General features: G+C 41.7%; 1 protein-coding gene across 3 annotated transcripts in view; it reads right to left on the minus strand.

Moving 5' to 3' along the window:
- EP300 (EP300 lysine acetyltransferase) overlaps nucleotides 1-13,517 on the minus strand; it is a 56,990-nt gene extending 43,473 nt beyond the window's left edge. Inside the window, exons 1-3 of one of the 3 annotated variants that reach the window (XM_080939146.1) lie at nucleotides 13,417-13,517; nucleotides 13,020-13,121; nucleotides 854-1,491 (exon numbers count right to left, since the gene is read on the minus strand). In XM_080939146.1, coding sequence (XP_080795272.1) covers nucleotides 854-1,491; nucleotides 13,020-13,113 — 732 coding nt within the window. In that variant the 5' untranslated portion in view covers nucleotides 13,114-13,121; nucleotides 13,417-13,517. Of the gene's footprint in view, nucleotides 1-853; nucleotides 1,492-13,019 lie in introns of all 3 variants that reach the window. The other 2 variants (XM_080939148.1, XM_080939147.1) reach the window with 2 other exon arrangements.
- Between the last annotated feature and the right edge of the window lie 2,420 nt (nucleotides 13,518-15,937).

Consider the following 15,937-nt stretch of genomic DNA (forward strand, 5'->3'; position numbering starts at 1 on the left):
GGGATGATGCCTGTACAAGATGATGCCCATTATCCTTTCATCATAGTCAGGGGAAAAGTTTATAGCAGTTAATGGTTGCTGGGGAAGGAGAATTCATTTTCTTGAGGGCACAGGACAGTTGCTCGTGTTCTAATAAGTAACACTTCATGATCCTATCTAAACTTAGTAGGTCACAAACAACAATAAAGACACAAAAAGGTGAGACCTCTGGAAGAGCAGTCAGTGCTCTGAACAGTTGAACCATTTCACCACCACCCCACACCCACTTTTAAAATATATTTTTATTTGTGGGTATATGCATGTGCTTGACCAGTTTTTATGCAAAATGTGTACATATCCATGTAACTGCAAAACCAGAGAGTTGGATCCTCTGGAACTGGAGTTACAGACAGTTGTAAGACACTTAGGAGTAAAGTACTAAGAACTGAACTCTAGTGTTCTACAAGAATAGTCCAAGATCACACACACAAGCATACTCACACACAGAGGCACTGAAGAAGAGGAACAAATGAATTCTCTGCCTAAACAGTGTTAATACCTATTTCAAATTGTACTTTTATAAGACGACTACAAGAATAACATAGATTCTAAAAGGAGATAAAAATATTCCAATAGTTAGAGACTAGAATGATTAGGAATTCATAGGCCACCATTTTGGACAAATCATGAAGGTCCAGGCTACCAGCTAAGTATAAAGATATTTTCTATAAATCTAATAAAAGATCTTATGACTTGAACCAACTCATTAGATCCTTGGCACATAAATACAAAATTAAGCAAATAACCTCAAACTCTTCCTATATCTCTGAAATGGACAAAAGGTACTATATATACAAACACAAAAAGTACTTACCTTAAGTGGCTGAGGGCCTCTCAATCCTGGCTGTCCTCCCATCTGAGGAGAGCCCTGCTGTAGTGGCTCAGTCAATAAATTGCCAGCATTGCCCATGCCTGCGTTTGGGTACTGCATGTTTGGCCGTCCCCTGCCTGCTCCAATTGAACCATTCATGACTTGATTGGGCATTATCCCTTGTCCATTGCCTGCAGCCAACATTCCAGGATTCATGCCAGCATTCATCCCTGTGTTCATTCCCATGGCAGGCTGATTCACTGGACTGTTCATCATACCTGCTGTGGACTGAGTAGGACCCTGATTTGGTCCACTACTGCCCATCCCCATGTTGGGAGAAGTCAAGCCTGTCTGTGCCATTGGGCTTTTGACCATGCTATTTATCAAACTTAATCCAGGGCTGTTCTGTTGGGCCTGGCTGGCCATAACTTGGCCTGGGCCACCAACTCCCATGTTGAGGTTAGGGGAACTACCAGACCTTAGCAATTCTGACAGCTGTTTATGTTTAGAGGCTGCATCTTGTACTATGCCAAGACTTGTCTGAAGTTGACTAATATCGCCACCATTGGTTAGTCCCAATTCTGAAGAGTTGATTAATTCATCTGGTAAGTCATGTTCCAGGTCAAACAGCGAACCAAAATCTAAAAACAAATAGAAAAGATAAAGGTTAAATGTGACACAACCCAACTCAGAAGCTCTTAAAGACAATTTAGTTCTTGGTAAGCATAAATTACTTACATCAACAACTATCTCAAGAAAACTATTTAGTTTTTTTATTGAATCCTTTTAAATACTAGAATAATACTCTTTGTAAAAGGATAATTTTGGTTAGCCAAACAAGCTATAAAACTTAAGAACTGGCCAGATATGGTGGCACATTCCTTGAATCCCAGGACTCAGAGGCAGGCAGATTTCAGTGAGTTTGAGGCCTGGTCTTTACAAAGAGTCCAAAACAGCTAGGTTGTTACATAGAAAAACCCTGTCTTAAAAAACAAAACAAAACCAAAGACAACAACAAACAAAAACAATAAAAACCCAACCCAGAACCAAAGACCTGAGGCATAACACCAAGCCAAAAGAGGACTGAGTGTTGGCACAATACCTACTAAATGAGTCGGTGAAAACTGTACTAATATTCATTAGAAGTTATGCTGGGTCAGAGAGATGACTCACTAGAGAATGGCACTTGCAGCTAAGCCTGACAACCTGAGTTCATGCCTCAGATCCCTCATGAATAAAAAGGGCTGTCCTATGACTTTCACACCCACGGAGATGACCCACAAACACAGGTGCACAGACAAATTAATGTAAAAATTATGTTTTCCGATTTTTTGCTTCTTAGTGTGGCATCAAAGATCAGAAAAAAAACATCTCCCCTGAAGATGAAAATTAGAAGTAGTTGTGAGCTGCCTAACTTGAGTGCTGAAAACTAAACTTTGGCCCTTGAAAAGGCAGGAGATGCTTGTGACCCACGGAGCCTTCTTCCCAGCCCTTTAGTAATTAAAAAAAAAAAAAAAAAAAAAAAAAAAAAGTTAATCTAAATTCAGCATGATAGCTCATGCCTATAGCCCTGGCACTCAGGAGGCTGAGGAAAGAACAATTGGCTTACTTGGCTATAGAGTGAAATCTTGTCTCAAAATAAAAACCTCCAACTTTTGAAATTAAATTGGACAATGCCAGTGTTCCTTAGAATGAAAGTTAAGGGCTAGAAAAATGGTTCATTGGTTAAGAACACTGACTGTTCTTCCAGAGGTCCTAAGTTCAATTCCCAGTAACTACATGGTGGTTCACAACAGGCTGTAATAGAATCTGATGCCCCCTTCTGGCACATAAGCATACATATAGATAGAACACTCACACATAAAAATAAATACAAAATAAATATTTAGAGAAAAAAATGAAAACTAAGTATTGTAATACAGAAGTCTGGATGCAGTAAAATAGAACCAACTAAGTGTGAGTCACAGGTGACAGGCTGTCTACCACGGTTGATCATTTCTCATATCACAAGTACAGCCTTTACTAGTGAAGTGAATTTGGGTACATACTACTTGTATCCTATACAATAGTTTGCTTTAACCAAAATCTAGCCAGAAAATGTTAGAAATAAAGCCTCTGGGAACCATTAATTGCAAGCAATCACTTTACACCTCAGCCAAAATTACAGTATATATTTATAGATTAGGGCTCCTCAATATTGGCACTTTTTTAGCACTTTATACCAGCAAATGATTTACTGAGTTCTTAACATTTTCAGACACTTTTATATGCATTTGACTGGTATAACTTCAAACAGCCACGCACCTTACATGCGTGTGTACGCCAGCATTATTTTAATCCATGGTTATAGCACACTCCTAAAATTCTAGCACTTGAGAAGCCAGATAAGGAGTTCAAAGTCATTCCAGACTGTACAAGACAATGGCTCAAAAAACAAAGTTTCCAGACATCACCATCATATTGACCTGTGTTTTTTCTTTCCTTTAAAATTTTTAAATAGAAAAAGGAGGGTGGGCAGGGTTGGAGAGATGGCTCAGTGGTTAAGAGCACTGACTGTTCTTCCAGAAGTCCTGAGTTCAATTCCCAGCAACCACAAGGTGCCTTACAACCATTTATAATTGGGGATCTGATGTCCTTTTCTGGTGTGTCTGAAAACATATACAGTGTATATAAAATAACTAAAATCTTAAAAAAAAAAGTTTCCAAATAGTTTCCATATGGAAAAAGCATTAATGGAAACTAGGCATAGTGGTGAACACCTGTAATCCCAGAACTTGGAAGATATAGGCAGAAGATCATGGGTTCAAGGCCAACCTGTTCTACATGAGATCCTATCTCGAAATAAAACATAATAGTGTGGGCTAGAGAAATGATTCAGCAGTTAAAGAGTACGTAGATCTCTTACAGAGTGGCTAGAATTCACTTACCAGTACCTAAACAAATGGCCTCATGCGGTATCCACACTCTCAAGAATATCCATACCATTCACATAAATACAAAATTAAAAAAAAAAAAAACTCTTAAAACAAAATACAGGGGCTTGAGAGATAGCTTGGCAGTTGTAATAGCACTGATTGCTTACCCAGGTTCAAATCATAGCACCCACATGGCAGCCAAAACTATAGGTAACTCTTTAAGATCTGACACCCTGAAAGAGGCATACATGCAAGCAAACACCAATGCACATAAAATATAAATAATTTAAAAAATACATTATTGGGTATTTAATAATTAAATATACTTGAACCTACACAATCAAAAACTAGTCCAGGCTAGAAAAATGACTCAGTAAGTTGTTGTACAAACTTGAAGACTGGAGTCTAGATCTCCAGAACCTGCAATCCCAGTGGGAAGGAGACAGAAACAGGCAATACCAAAACCAAGCTGCCAAACAGATCAGATGAGTTCCCAGTCAGGTTTACATAAAGATTAAAGACCTCGCCTTAATATAAAAAAGCAGAGTATGATCAAGGACACCCCAACTCAACCCGAGATCTCCACATACACACATGAATGCTAATATGTACAACATACACACACATATGGAAGAAATTATTCCACTTCTAATGCAATCACTTTCATGACCCATTTGACTCAATCTTTTTTTTTCCATTTACTTATTTATTTTATGTATATGAGCACACTTCAGCTGTCTTTAGACACACCAGTAGAGTGCATTGGATCCCATTACAGATGGTTGTGAGCCACCATGTGGTTGCTGGGAACTGAACTCAGGACCTCTGGAAGAGCAGTCAGTGTGCCTTTATTTCTTTCTGGAGTACAATTTGTCATGTTTCATTTGGGCAGGGTTTCACTTATCCAAGGCTAGCCTGGAATTCTCTATGAAGATAATCTTCAGCTTCTGTTTCCCCTGCCTCATCTCAAAAGTACTGAGATTACACTTGTGTTATACACCACTTCTCATTTTATTTGGTGCTCAAGATTAACCCAGGGCTTCGTGAGTACTAAGTAAGCAGGCTAACAGAGCTACATAGCTTTAGCCCTAGAGTCTAGGTTTTTTTGTTTTTTTTAAACTTTCTTCTTTTAAAGAATCTGACTGGTCCTTCTACCAGAAACACATAAGCCATGCAGCATCTGGAGAGACTGCTCAGGACAGTGTGCACAGCTACTGCAGAGGATGCAAGCCACCCAATTCATGAGGCTCAGTTACCATTTCTAACTCTAGTTCCAGGAGACTTAACATCCTTTGCTGGCCTCCAAAAGCAGCACATACATGTGTACAAATCCAAACACAGATATACAAATGAAAACAAACAAAAACATTAGTTAAAAAGCTTAGACAGTGTGAAACAAATTTTGGATGAAAGTGATCTAAAGCTACCACTCAAAAATTGCTTAATATACTAATACTTTCCCATTACATCCTTGAGATTATTTTAAATCTTTTTTTTTTTTACTTTCCACAGGAATATCCAAGGAAATAGTCTATTACCAGTATATTAAACATAGTGAAGGTACTAAGATAACCTTTGACAACTTAAAATATATACAAGCCACAAATTATGAAGAAAAATCACAAAATAAACATAGTAATAAAAATAGCAGGGGCAGTCCACTAAGATGGCTCTGACAGAAAAGGTAGGTGACTCCTGACAAGTTTGATAATGAGCTGATCATCCTCCCATCATGGTGGAAAGAGAGACTACTCAGATTCACACAAGTTGTCCAGTTGTGGCACACACAAATTAACATGGGGAGAAAAACCATGTAAAAACTACTGTCTAGAAATACATCTCAGTTGTTAGAGAACTTGCTTAAAAGACATAATGTGTGTATTCCCTCCCCAATCCCAAACAAAACTCTTCTTGAGGAAGAGTGCTAGATTATTCAAACGCGAATGCATGCTGCTCTTGCAGAATTTTAGTTTAGGTCTTCTACTTATATGTATGTGCTTGGCACAGGCCTTTAATCCCAGCTCTTAAGAGGCAGAGGGAGAGACAAATGAATCTCTGTGAGTTCAAGGCCAGCCAGGTCAGAGAGACCCTTTCTCAAAAGAAACAAAACAAATGAATTGCAGGGGCTGAAGAGATGGCTTAGAAGTTAAAAACAATGGCTGTTCTTACAGAGAAACCAATTCAATTTATAGCACCAACATGGTGGCTCAAAATCATCTGCAACTAAAGTTCCAGACGATCGAATACCTTCTTATCACACTGCATGCTCATGGTACACAGACATGCAGAGGGGTAAAATGCCCATACACACTAAAGAAAAATAAGTGAAATACCAAGTAGGCAGATCTCTTCCAATTTGAGAATAGCCTGGCCTACACAGGGAGTTCCAGATCAGCCAGGGTTACATAGTAAAACCTTAACTTTAAACAAGAAAATAATAATAAAAAATAAGGAGTGACAGCTCAGGATAAAAGCACTTGCTTCTCTTGCAGAAGACCCAGTTCTATTTCAAAGAACCTATATGCATGCATATAGTATACACACATGTATGTGCAGGCAAACACATGTAAAAAGTAAATAAAAAAATCAGCTCAATGGGCTAAAAACAGGCTGACTACTTATACTGGAATTAATACCAGGTTATATCTTGACTACCTAACTTTCAAACCTTACCACTTTTTTCCATCTTCTGTGATAAAGACCACCATTACTAAAGCCAGAATCCTTTATATCTCATTTCTTACGGCCTCTTCCCAAGTCTTACCTCATTTTACTATCTTAAGTATAACTATGCATCCATTTAAATGATTAAAATGTACAGTTCAAACTTTTATAAGCATTGTTACCACATGTTATACTTGATCATCTCTAACTTCTTACTATCCCTCCAGTCAAGTGGGATTTACAGGTTACTGGAATGATCACATTTTCTAGCCTCATGTTCTCCCTCTTTCAGCCAAGGGACATCAGACACAAACTCCTCACAGACACCAATCAGTGTCTATAACCTAGGCTTCATATTCACCTGTATGTCCCTATCTATTCTTCCCAAATAAATGCTAGTCACACCAGACTTTCCCAGTGTCAGTCTTTTACCCTATCTTTGTAAATTCTGAGAAGGGAAAACAAACAAAAACAACAACAAAAACGTTTGTTTAAACATGGAGTGTTTCATAAACCAAGCAAGCATAAACACCTAGCATACTAGTATATATATTAAAAAAAAAAAAATCAGACCAAAAGACTACTGCCATCTTATTAACTCTTTGTTCTAATACTCTTTATTTTATGTGAGTACACTGTAGCTGGTTTCAGACAGACCAGAAAGAGAGCATCTGATCCCATTACAGATGGTTGTGAGCCACCATGTGGTTGCTGGGAATTAAACTCAGGGCCTCTGGAAGAGCAGTCAGTGCTCTTAACCGCTGAGCCATCTCTCCAGCCCTCTAATACTCTTTAAATTGAGGTTCACATGCTAACAGAAGGCCAAGAAACTCACTCATAAAGGGGGTAGCAATCAGTACTTTGAAAAACCAAAACAAAATACCTAGATACAGTGGCACATCACTGTAATCCCAGCACTCAAGGAGGCTTAGGCAGAAGAGAAGAAATACTATTTATCAATAGGACTGGGAAGATGGCTTCTGTTAGGAAAGTGCTTGCTACTCAAGACCAGAGTTTGAGCTCAAGTACCCATGTAAAAGCCAAGTAATGACAAGTATTCCCAACCCTGGGGAAACAGAGAAGGATCCCTGAGCCTTGCTGTCCAGCCTATCTAGCCTAAACAATGAGCTTCAGATTCAGTGGGATCCCTGAAAAAAGTAAGGTGAAGTGTGATTACAGAAAACAGCGAAAAATCTCCCTCTGGTCCACATACATACACCAACATACAAACACCCATGTACACACACAAGTTTTACACTGTGACCAAGGTCTCTAGCTCTACATTTAAATGTTCTGAATCCTTAAGCTAGGTGTTGATGGCTCTAAAACACTGGAAGCAGGTAGGGTTGTCATAATTTGAAGTCAGCCTGAGTTATAGTATAAGACTCTGCCATTCGTGTTTATGTGTGTGTGTGTGTGTGTGTGTGTGTGTGTGTGTGTATACATGTATGTATGTATGTATGTCTTGGTGTGATAAAAGAAAATTAAAAGCACTACATGTAGAAAAAATGTATCAAAATTTCATAAACTACTAGTCATTATATGAAAGTCATTTGCCAAAAAACCCAAAATATTGTGTTTTAATTTCCATTATTTGTCTTGAGGTAGGTAAGACCAAGGCTGAGCTCCAACACTCAATCCTCCTTGCCATAGCTTCCTTACTGCTGGAATTACAGCCGTGTACAAATGATCATGCCCAACTCATTTTTGTGTCTTACTTATGCAGGGGCCATGCTAATCTCTGTAATATTCCAATCTTAGTATATGTGCAGCCAAAACAAGCACAAAATTAAATGTTTGGTTTGTCTCAATCTTTGGTATAAAATGTTTCTCTAAAGTTTCTCACTCACAATACCTTCCAGCAGGTGTAATGCAACATGCCTTTAGTCCTAACTAGTAAGGAGGTTTAAATGGAAGGTTGGTCGAACCCTGCAGTTTTCAGGCCACCTAGGCAACACAGTAAGACCCTATCCTATAGTTTAAAGCAGGGGGTGGGGGGGAGAACTGAATGAAAACCACAAAATAACTATTTTCTATTTCTCATTAATTAATTGTTGGGTACTATAAACCGGCAAAATGACATCAGAATTTTTTTGTAAATTTACCACAATTACTTAATACCCTCCACTTACCAGGCAATATTTAGGATGTCTACAAACACCACTATGCATTCATCTTCAAGTGTTTCAAATTATTTTCTTCAAGTTGAATAGACAAGAGGAGGTAGAAAACTAAATGCCAAAAGGCATCAGCCCTCTTCTCCCTTTCTATCACTTCACTGAACACAAGCTCCTGATGGGGAAAGACACCCACACTCTTAACAGTCACTGTCAAACAGACACTTGAGGTCCTATGACTGAATTTACAAGACCTTGAGAAATTTAAGGTATAGGGCAAAGTGTTCTGCTATATTTCACCAGTCAGCACAGCAATACCTCACTAAGTTGCAGGGTACGTTGTTCAACCTATTTGATTTTAAAGCAACTCTAATATACACATTCTGCAACTAAAAACCAAAACAAAACAAAAAAATTAAAGCATAATGCCAAGATCTGAGCAAAAATAAAACACAACTCTACAAATGTATTCTAGATAGGATAGTAAGTAATTTACTTTATACAGTGTTCTCTTGAGAAAAAAACTTTTTATAAAAAAAGTGTGGCTTGCCCCTGTAATCCTCACTAGGAAGGAAGAAAAAGCTGTAGCAAAACAATCATCTTTACCATTTCTCTAGAACATACATTAACCTCATGTTCAAAATTCAAAGTAGGTAGAGAGATTGGTTTGGGACATAAATCCAAGCCAATTCAGTTATCCACACAATAGCACTACAGAATAAAATCCTTGCCCTACTAGATTGTAAGTCCTAAAACTGTTACCCATCTTTACATAGTCTGTTCTTTAAGTGATTTCCAGGCAGTGACAAAATGTTCACTGAGCAATGAAGGAAAAGGTCACACTGCCATCATTTAAGATCAGCAAAAATAATCAGCTCAGTAGGTATTCAAAAACTTACCTAGTAACTTCTATGAACAGCTATATGTATATATAAGTTTACAAATAGCTTTTATGTTCTTCTAGGAAGGAAAGAAGAAAGAGACAGAAACAAATAGATCTTTTTGAGCATGATCTTCATAGTGAGTTTCAGAACTGCTAGAGCTACATAATAAAACTCTTTTTTTATAGAGAAAAGAAAAAGAGAAAAAGAAAAGAGAAAAAAGGAAAGAAAGAAAATACTGAGATGTATTTTCCCACTTCAACAAAAAATGTGAACCTAAATCAAGTCATTGGACTCAACCTGGCAATTTCATCATGTACCTGGGGTCTTCTTAATTCTGTATTACCACCTAAATCCAAAAGTTGGCAGGAGGTGGTGGCTCACACCTCTAATCCCAAGCACTTGGGAGGGAGAAGCAGACAGATCTCACTCAATGAGCAAAAGGCCAGCTTGGTCTACATACAGAGTTCCAGGACAGCCAGGTTGGCTGTTACACAGAAAAACTTTCTCTTGAAAACCTCAATAAGAAAATAAGAAAAAAGGGATGGGGGTGTGTATGTTCACAAGCTGGGTTAAATAATCTGTTTTGACACTTCAGAGCTTTAGTTTTCTTATAAAAAAATACATTCAAATATGTGATAGGTAGACATACACTACACATTTTATAAGCCTAATTTACTTTTTTAAGTTTGTAGAGTCCGGCTGGAGAGATGGTTCAGCAATAAAGACACTGGCTGCTCTTCCAGACAGGGGTTCAATTCCCAGTACCCACATGGGAGCTCACCCCTGTCTATAATAGTCACAGGAGATGCAACACTGTCACAGAGACGTATATATATGCGCATTTTAAATTTTTTAAAAATTTTGGCCAGCTCTAGATAAATTTAAAATCACGCACAACAACCAAATGTTTATAAAATACCCAAGGGACATCTTTTTAAAAAAATCAAAATGCAAACCAGGTAGTGGTGATCAACGCCTTTAATCCCAGCACTCAACAGGCTGAGGCAGAGAGATCTTTTATTATTAGTTGGAATGAGTTCCAGGACAACCAAGGCTACAATCCTGGGGGTGGGGAATGAGAGCAGAGTGAAGGGAGAGGATGATCAGAACGAAGACACTGCAAGTTTTAAATGTAAAATGCTTCCTTACAGGTTGCCTTAAAATGTGTTACTATCACATTCTGGATCCAAGAACTACCAAAATGTAATGGCACCCTCATGGTAAATTCATTCCCCTGGCCCTGACAAAACAAAACTAGACTGATACAATTTAAACTATATCTGCTGGACTCAGTAGCACACACCTTTAATCCCACCAGGGTAGGGGGAGGTAGAGGCAACCATCTCTCTAGGTTGTAGGTCAGCCAGGGCTATGTGGTGATACCCTGTATCAAATTAAAAACAAACAAAAAAACAGAAACAAGCCAGTCCTTGTGACACAGGACTTTAATCCCAAAGGACAGGAGGCAGAAGCAGGAGGCTCTCTGTGTGAGTTTGAGACCAGTCTGATCAACAAGGAGAGATCTAGGACAGTCAGAGCTACAAAAAACCCTCTCAAAACAAAAACAAAAAAGCCTAATGGAATATATATTTAAAAGAGCAAAAAATTAACCCTCACTATAATATTAAAAGAAAAAAAGTTACTCAAATTAATATAACCCATAGTACTAAGAATAAATTAATCTCAGTATTGGAATTTTTTTCATTTAAGACTCTAGTAATTGGTGCAGGTCAGTGGGGGCACCTGCCTTTAATCGAAGCACTTGGGAGGTAGAAGCTGGTGATCTGAATTCCAAAACATCCAGGTCTACACAAGGAAAGCTCCAGCCCTGATCCCAACCCCCTTATGAAACACTCCAGTAATTGCATTCAAAGATATCCAGAGTACGTTTTGCTTTTTTTAGCCATGAAAGTTAGACAAAAGCCATACAATTTAGCAAAAAACAGAGATCAGACAAAGAATGAAGTAGTCCACCTGAACAGAAATGTATAAACAGACTTTAAGACTAAATCACTCAAATCAAAATTTTCATTCTAAATAGTTTTCCATACAATGTTACCAGCTATGTCAAATATGGTAACTTGTGAACATTTTACAGAAGTACATTTATTATGGGAGTGTGGGGATAAAACAAAAATGCAAAGTGAATGTGTCTATAAAATTAATGTCTATGCCTATGAATTTCAAAGACATTATTTTAAAAAAATTCTCTAAGACTACAGAACTTTAAAGATGAATGCTCACATAAAGCTAAAGTTAGAGTCTGAGAACACTGCAAGACTCATCCTTCCCAACTGTTGCAGGTTAGCAAAACTCATGCTTCAAAATACAGCTGCTAAGAAAGCAGAGTAAAGCACTAGTTCTTATTTTCATGCCTACTCAGAAACATGCCCAACAGGATCTCTACAACTTGTGTCCGTTTTTAACTCCATTACACATTCTCATTGGCAGATGGAGGGATGTTGAGTCTGTCTGTTCTGAGTTAAAGGGATGCTTGTAGTAAAGGGGAAGATCTTGTAGACTGTCAGATGACCAGCCATTCTTCTTCTTCATTATCCTGGACCCTCAAAAACAAGTCAGACAGCAAAGGGGGACCAACTAGGTGATCATCAAAATAACACTAAGCTAATAGTAAGCAGAAAAAAGAACAGGCAGTGGAAAGTCTCCCTACAGGTCTAACAAAGAAGCTGACTGAAGAAAAGAATTCCTTGGTCTTGCAAACTGAAATTGTAAAGGTCCAAAAAGTAAAACAAACCATACAAGCACAAAACCTACTGTACATTTTTTAACTTGTACAATAACTTTAGTTAGAAGTTCATGACTGGGACTCTTTCAACTTATCTCCATTGCTAAGTACCTAATTCCAGAAAGGCTTCATCTTTTCTCTTTCCCTTCCAAATAACAAAGTGACAACAACCTGCAAAGGAAATAAATGCCTCAGGTCTCCTCACCTAAACATTGTTTGAGACATTTTGATTTCACACCAAATAGATATAAAATAAACTGTGGTCCACACTGATTCTTCAGGCAAGGATGGAGAAAGGGGACTTAAGAACAGTATTTTGTTGAACTTTACGTTACACTTAAAACCTTGAATTCCACACACCAAGATTGTCTTCCATCCCGATTCCTCAACAGAAAATGTGCTTCACAGGAGCAAAAATCTTTAGGGGTGGGAAAGCAGAGGAAAAAGAATCAAGTGCAATAGGGGAGAAAGATTTGAAATCCCTCATTCACCAGTAACAGAAAATAGTAAAAGTGAATAAAAGCCCATACACGCAATTGTACCAGCATTTCCCAAATGAAATTGCAAGGAGGCAACAATGAAGGTCCATGCAGCTCCCACTTCCAAGCTCTTAATTCCAGAACACACAGCAATCTGACAGGACATAGTGTTGCAATGAATGTATCAGAAGGCAAAGAAAATGGTTGAACTAGTGGAAGTCTTCGACCAGTCCATTCAAAATCCTTTAAAATTAAACACCGGCCAGGGAAATGGGAAAAGATACACAGAAATACCCTAGAATGAAGGTGCAACCAGCAGAAAAGACGAAGGGAACTATGGAAGGCCGGGAGTCCCGAGACTAACCTGTGCCATCGCTGGCGGACGCCGAGAGGGCCGGAGATGAGAGTTTAGGCCGCTTGGCTGAAGGCGGCCCGGGTTCCACCACATTCTCGGCCATTTTTAATTCTTTCGGAGATACAACCGAGGGAAAAAAAAACAAGAATCCTGAGGAAAGCTCTTCTTCGAAACGGGGTCCCCGCCCCGCTCCTAAGGGTGGGCTCCGAAGCTCCGCCGCTACCCAAGAGGGGTGGGGGAAGTTCCTTTTTCTCTTCGCCTGGTTGCGGTGGCCGGAGAGGGATGCGGACTCAACAGAAATGGTAGGGGCAAATGCGAGGGGCCGGGCCTGAAGCAGGCCGGGAGGAGGGTACAGCAACACTGATCCCACGAGCACGTCCGCTGCAGCGAATTCTCGGGAACTCACAGCTCTACAGACGCAGTCCCCAGCCCGCCACAGCGAGCTCCTTCCCAGCCGAGGTCTCTCGGAGCTCTGCCGCCGCCATCAGCCTCTTCCTCCTCGGCGCTGTCCTCCTCCTTCTCATCGCCACAAGGAGGCGGGGGCGAAAAAGGGGGAGAGGAGGAGGCGACCAAAGACACTCACCTCCTCCCGGTGCCCCCTCCCGGGCCTGAGCCCCCACCCTGCGAGCCCTCCTCCTCCTGCCGCTGCGCTCCGCGCCGCCGCTACCGCACCGGCCCCTAATGGCCGCACTGAGCTCACCCGAGCCGAGAGCCAGACTGGCGCCGGGGCCACCTCACATCGCGCAGGGACAGCGGAGGCGCGGCGACGACGCCGAGCGTGGAGCTCGCCGGCCCGGAGGACCAGGGGGGCCGGGCCGAGCAGGGCCGCCCGCCCGCAAGCCCGCGCTGACGCCAAGCCCACCGACGCGGCCTCTCCGCGCGCCGCGCTCTCCGCCTCCACTCGCAAGCCCGTGGAGGAGAAATAAATACGGCCGCCTCTCTGGCCCTCAGCCCCGGCAAGCCAGGTGCCGGGAGTTCCCGCCCCCCCCCTCAGGGGCTCGGCTCGGGGGCCTCCCTGGACGGCGGGCAAAGACGCCGCGGGGCGCGGGGTTATGTAATGGTCTCCCCCCTTAGGCGTCGTCGCCGGCCCGGGCTGCGGTGGGGGTGTGTGCGGGCAGGTGGGGGCTAGGGGTCGCCTCAGCCTTTGCGCCCCGGGTCCCCAACCACTGTCTCGTTCGCAGCCGCTGCTCTCCGGCCAGGTACCCTCCGCACTCCCTGCTCGCGCAGTTCGCACTCAGCCGGGCGTCCGGCTTGCCCGACTCTCGCCCGGTCCCTCTCGCTCTCTCCTCCCCCCCACCCCCCCACAGGCTAGCACACAAACAAGATGGCGGCTGTTGTTTCTTGCCTCTGCCGAACCCTCCTTACAGGATAGCGGTAGCGGCGGCGGCCGGAAATGAGCCAAGATGGGGGGGGGGGGGAGATCGGAGAGAGGAGGGGCCGAGGAACCGAGGGCGGGGCGAGGGCGGGGCCTCCGCCTTGCGGCTCACACAATGGGGGAAGCGGCGCCGGGGGCGGTGCCGGCTCCAATCACGGGATCCGCCCAAGTGCCTAACGCGGTAGGCGCTTCCGCAAACTCCCCCGGCGTCACTCGGTGGCTCCCTTTAAAGGGGAGGTCTTAAAAGGGGGGTCGGGGGTGGACGCGGAACGTATTTTCCGTCGGTAGACACTTAGGTCTGGGCTGGGTCTCTGCGCAGAATGCAGTCGGAGCTCAGGCGCTTCTGTGTGAAAAGGAACGTCCGGGATTTGCCCTCCCCTGGTTGATCTTTGGAACCCCGCTAAATCCGCCAAGCACCTGTGTTTCAGGGTAGAAACACATTCCATCTCCATCGCCTTTTCGAAAGGAGCAAGCAGTTCGTATCTCAAAGACACATTGCCAGTCCTTTAAGTTTTCTCTGATTATGTCTGATTCAAAAACGAAATAAACGAAAAATTTGGACTACGATATTGTTAGAAAATCTGGGGGTGGGGGGAACCACAGCAGTGGGAGGCTGTTCAGGGCTAGACCCTATATGCATTTTTTTTTCTTTTTGCCCATCACGTATCTACACATCCTTACCAGCTACCACTCGTAAAGAATCCTTGAGAGCTATTTTTTTCTGAACCTGCCTGAAACCTCCAAGGTCTTTTGAAGGTATTTCCACCCATCTCTAACAGATGAGTTTAATAAAAGACCACTTTGTGCAGTGCCTTGAATATAAATATGAGAGAGGACAAAAAAAAAAAGTTAGGTGCTGCTATGTAACACTAGAAAAAAATGAATCCTCCTAAGAAGTTTGTGTGTAAGACAGCCCAATTCGAAGTAGAAAGCAGAGAGCATGCAAATTACTAGATTTCTGTGTTTGGGATCCTCAAATATAGGGAAAGTACCGAGGTTCTATGTGACACTGAAGGAAACCGTCAAGGCATTACCAATTGGATGGGCTTGCCAACTCTTCCTGTGGCCATAAAAGTTCAGTCACCAGTACTACCAAGAAAATAAATTTTTTCTCACATTTGTATTTAACTACATTTACCTTGTGTGTCTCTGATGGTATGTATAAATGTGTGAACATATGTACAAATGACCCACATGGAGGGGTCCGAAGACAACTTAGAGGAGTCATTTCTCCTTCTGTACTGATGTTATGTTTCTGAGGATCCAACCAAAACCTCAGCCTGAGCAGTTGGTTCTACACTTGCTGAACACTCTCAGATATTTTCTCATATCTTAACCTGTTTTGCGAGTGACCAGACATCCTCCATTTTTGCTGTTTGACTTCTAAGAGTATAGCTTGAGAAGACAGAATTAGCTGGGTAGTGATTGCGCATGCTTTTAATCCCAGCACTGGGAGGCAGAGGCAGGTGGGTCTCTGTGAGTTCCAAACCAGCCTGGTCTACAGAGCATGTTCCAGGATGACACAGACAAACCCTTCCTTGAAGAAAGGAAA

This window comes from Micromys minutus, assembly GCF_963924665.1.
Source record: "Micromys minutus genome assembly, chromosome: 27".
Classification (NCBI taxonomy): Eukaryota; Metazoa; Chordata; class Mammalia; order Rodentia; family Muridae; genus Micromys; species Micromys minutus.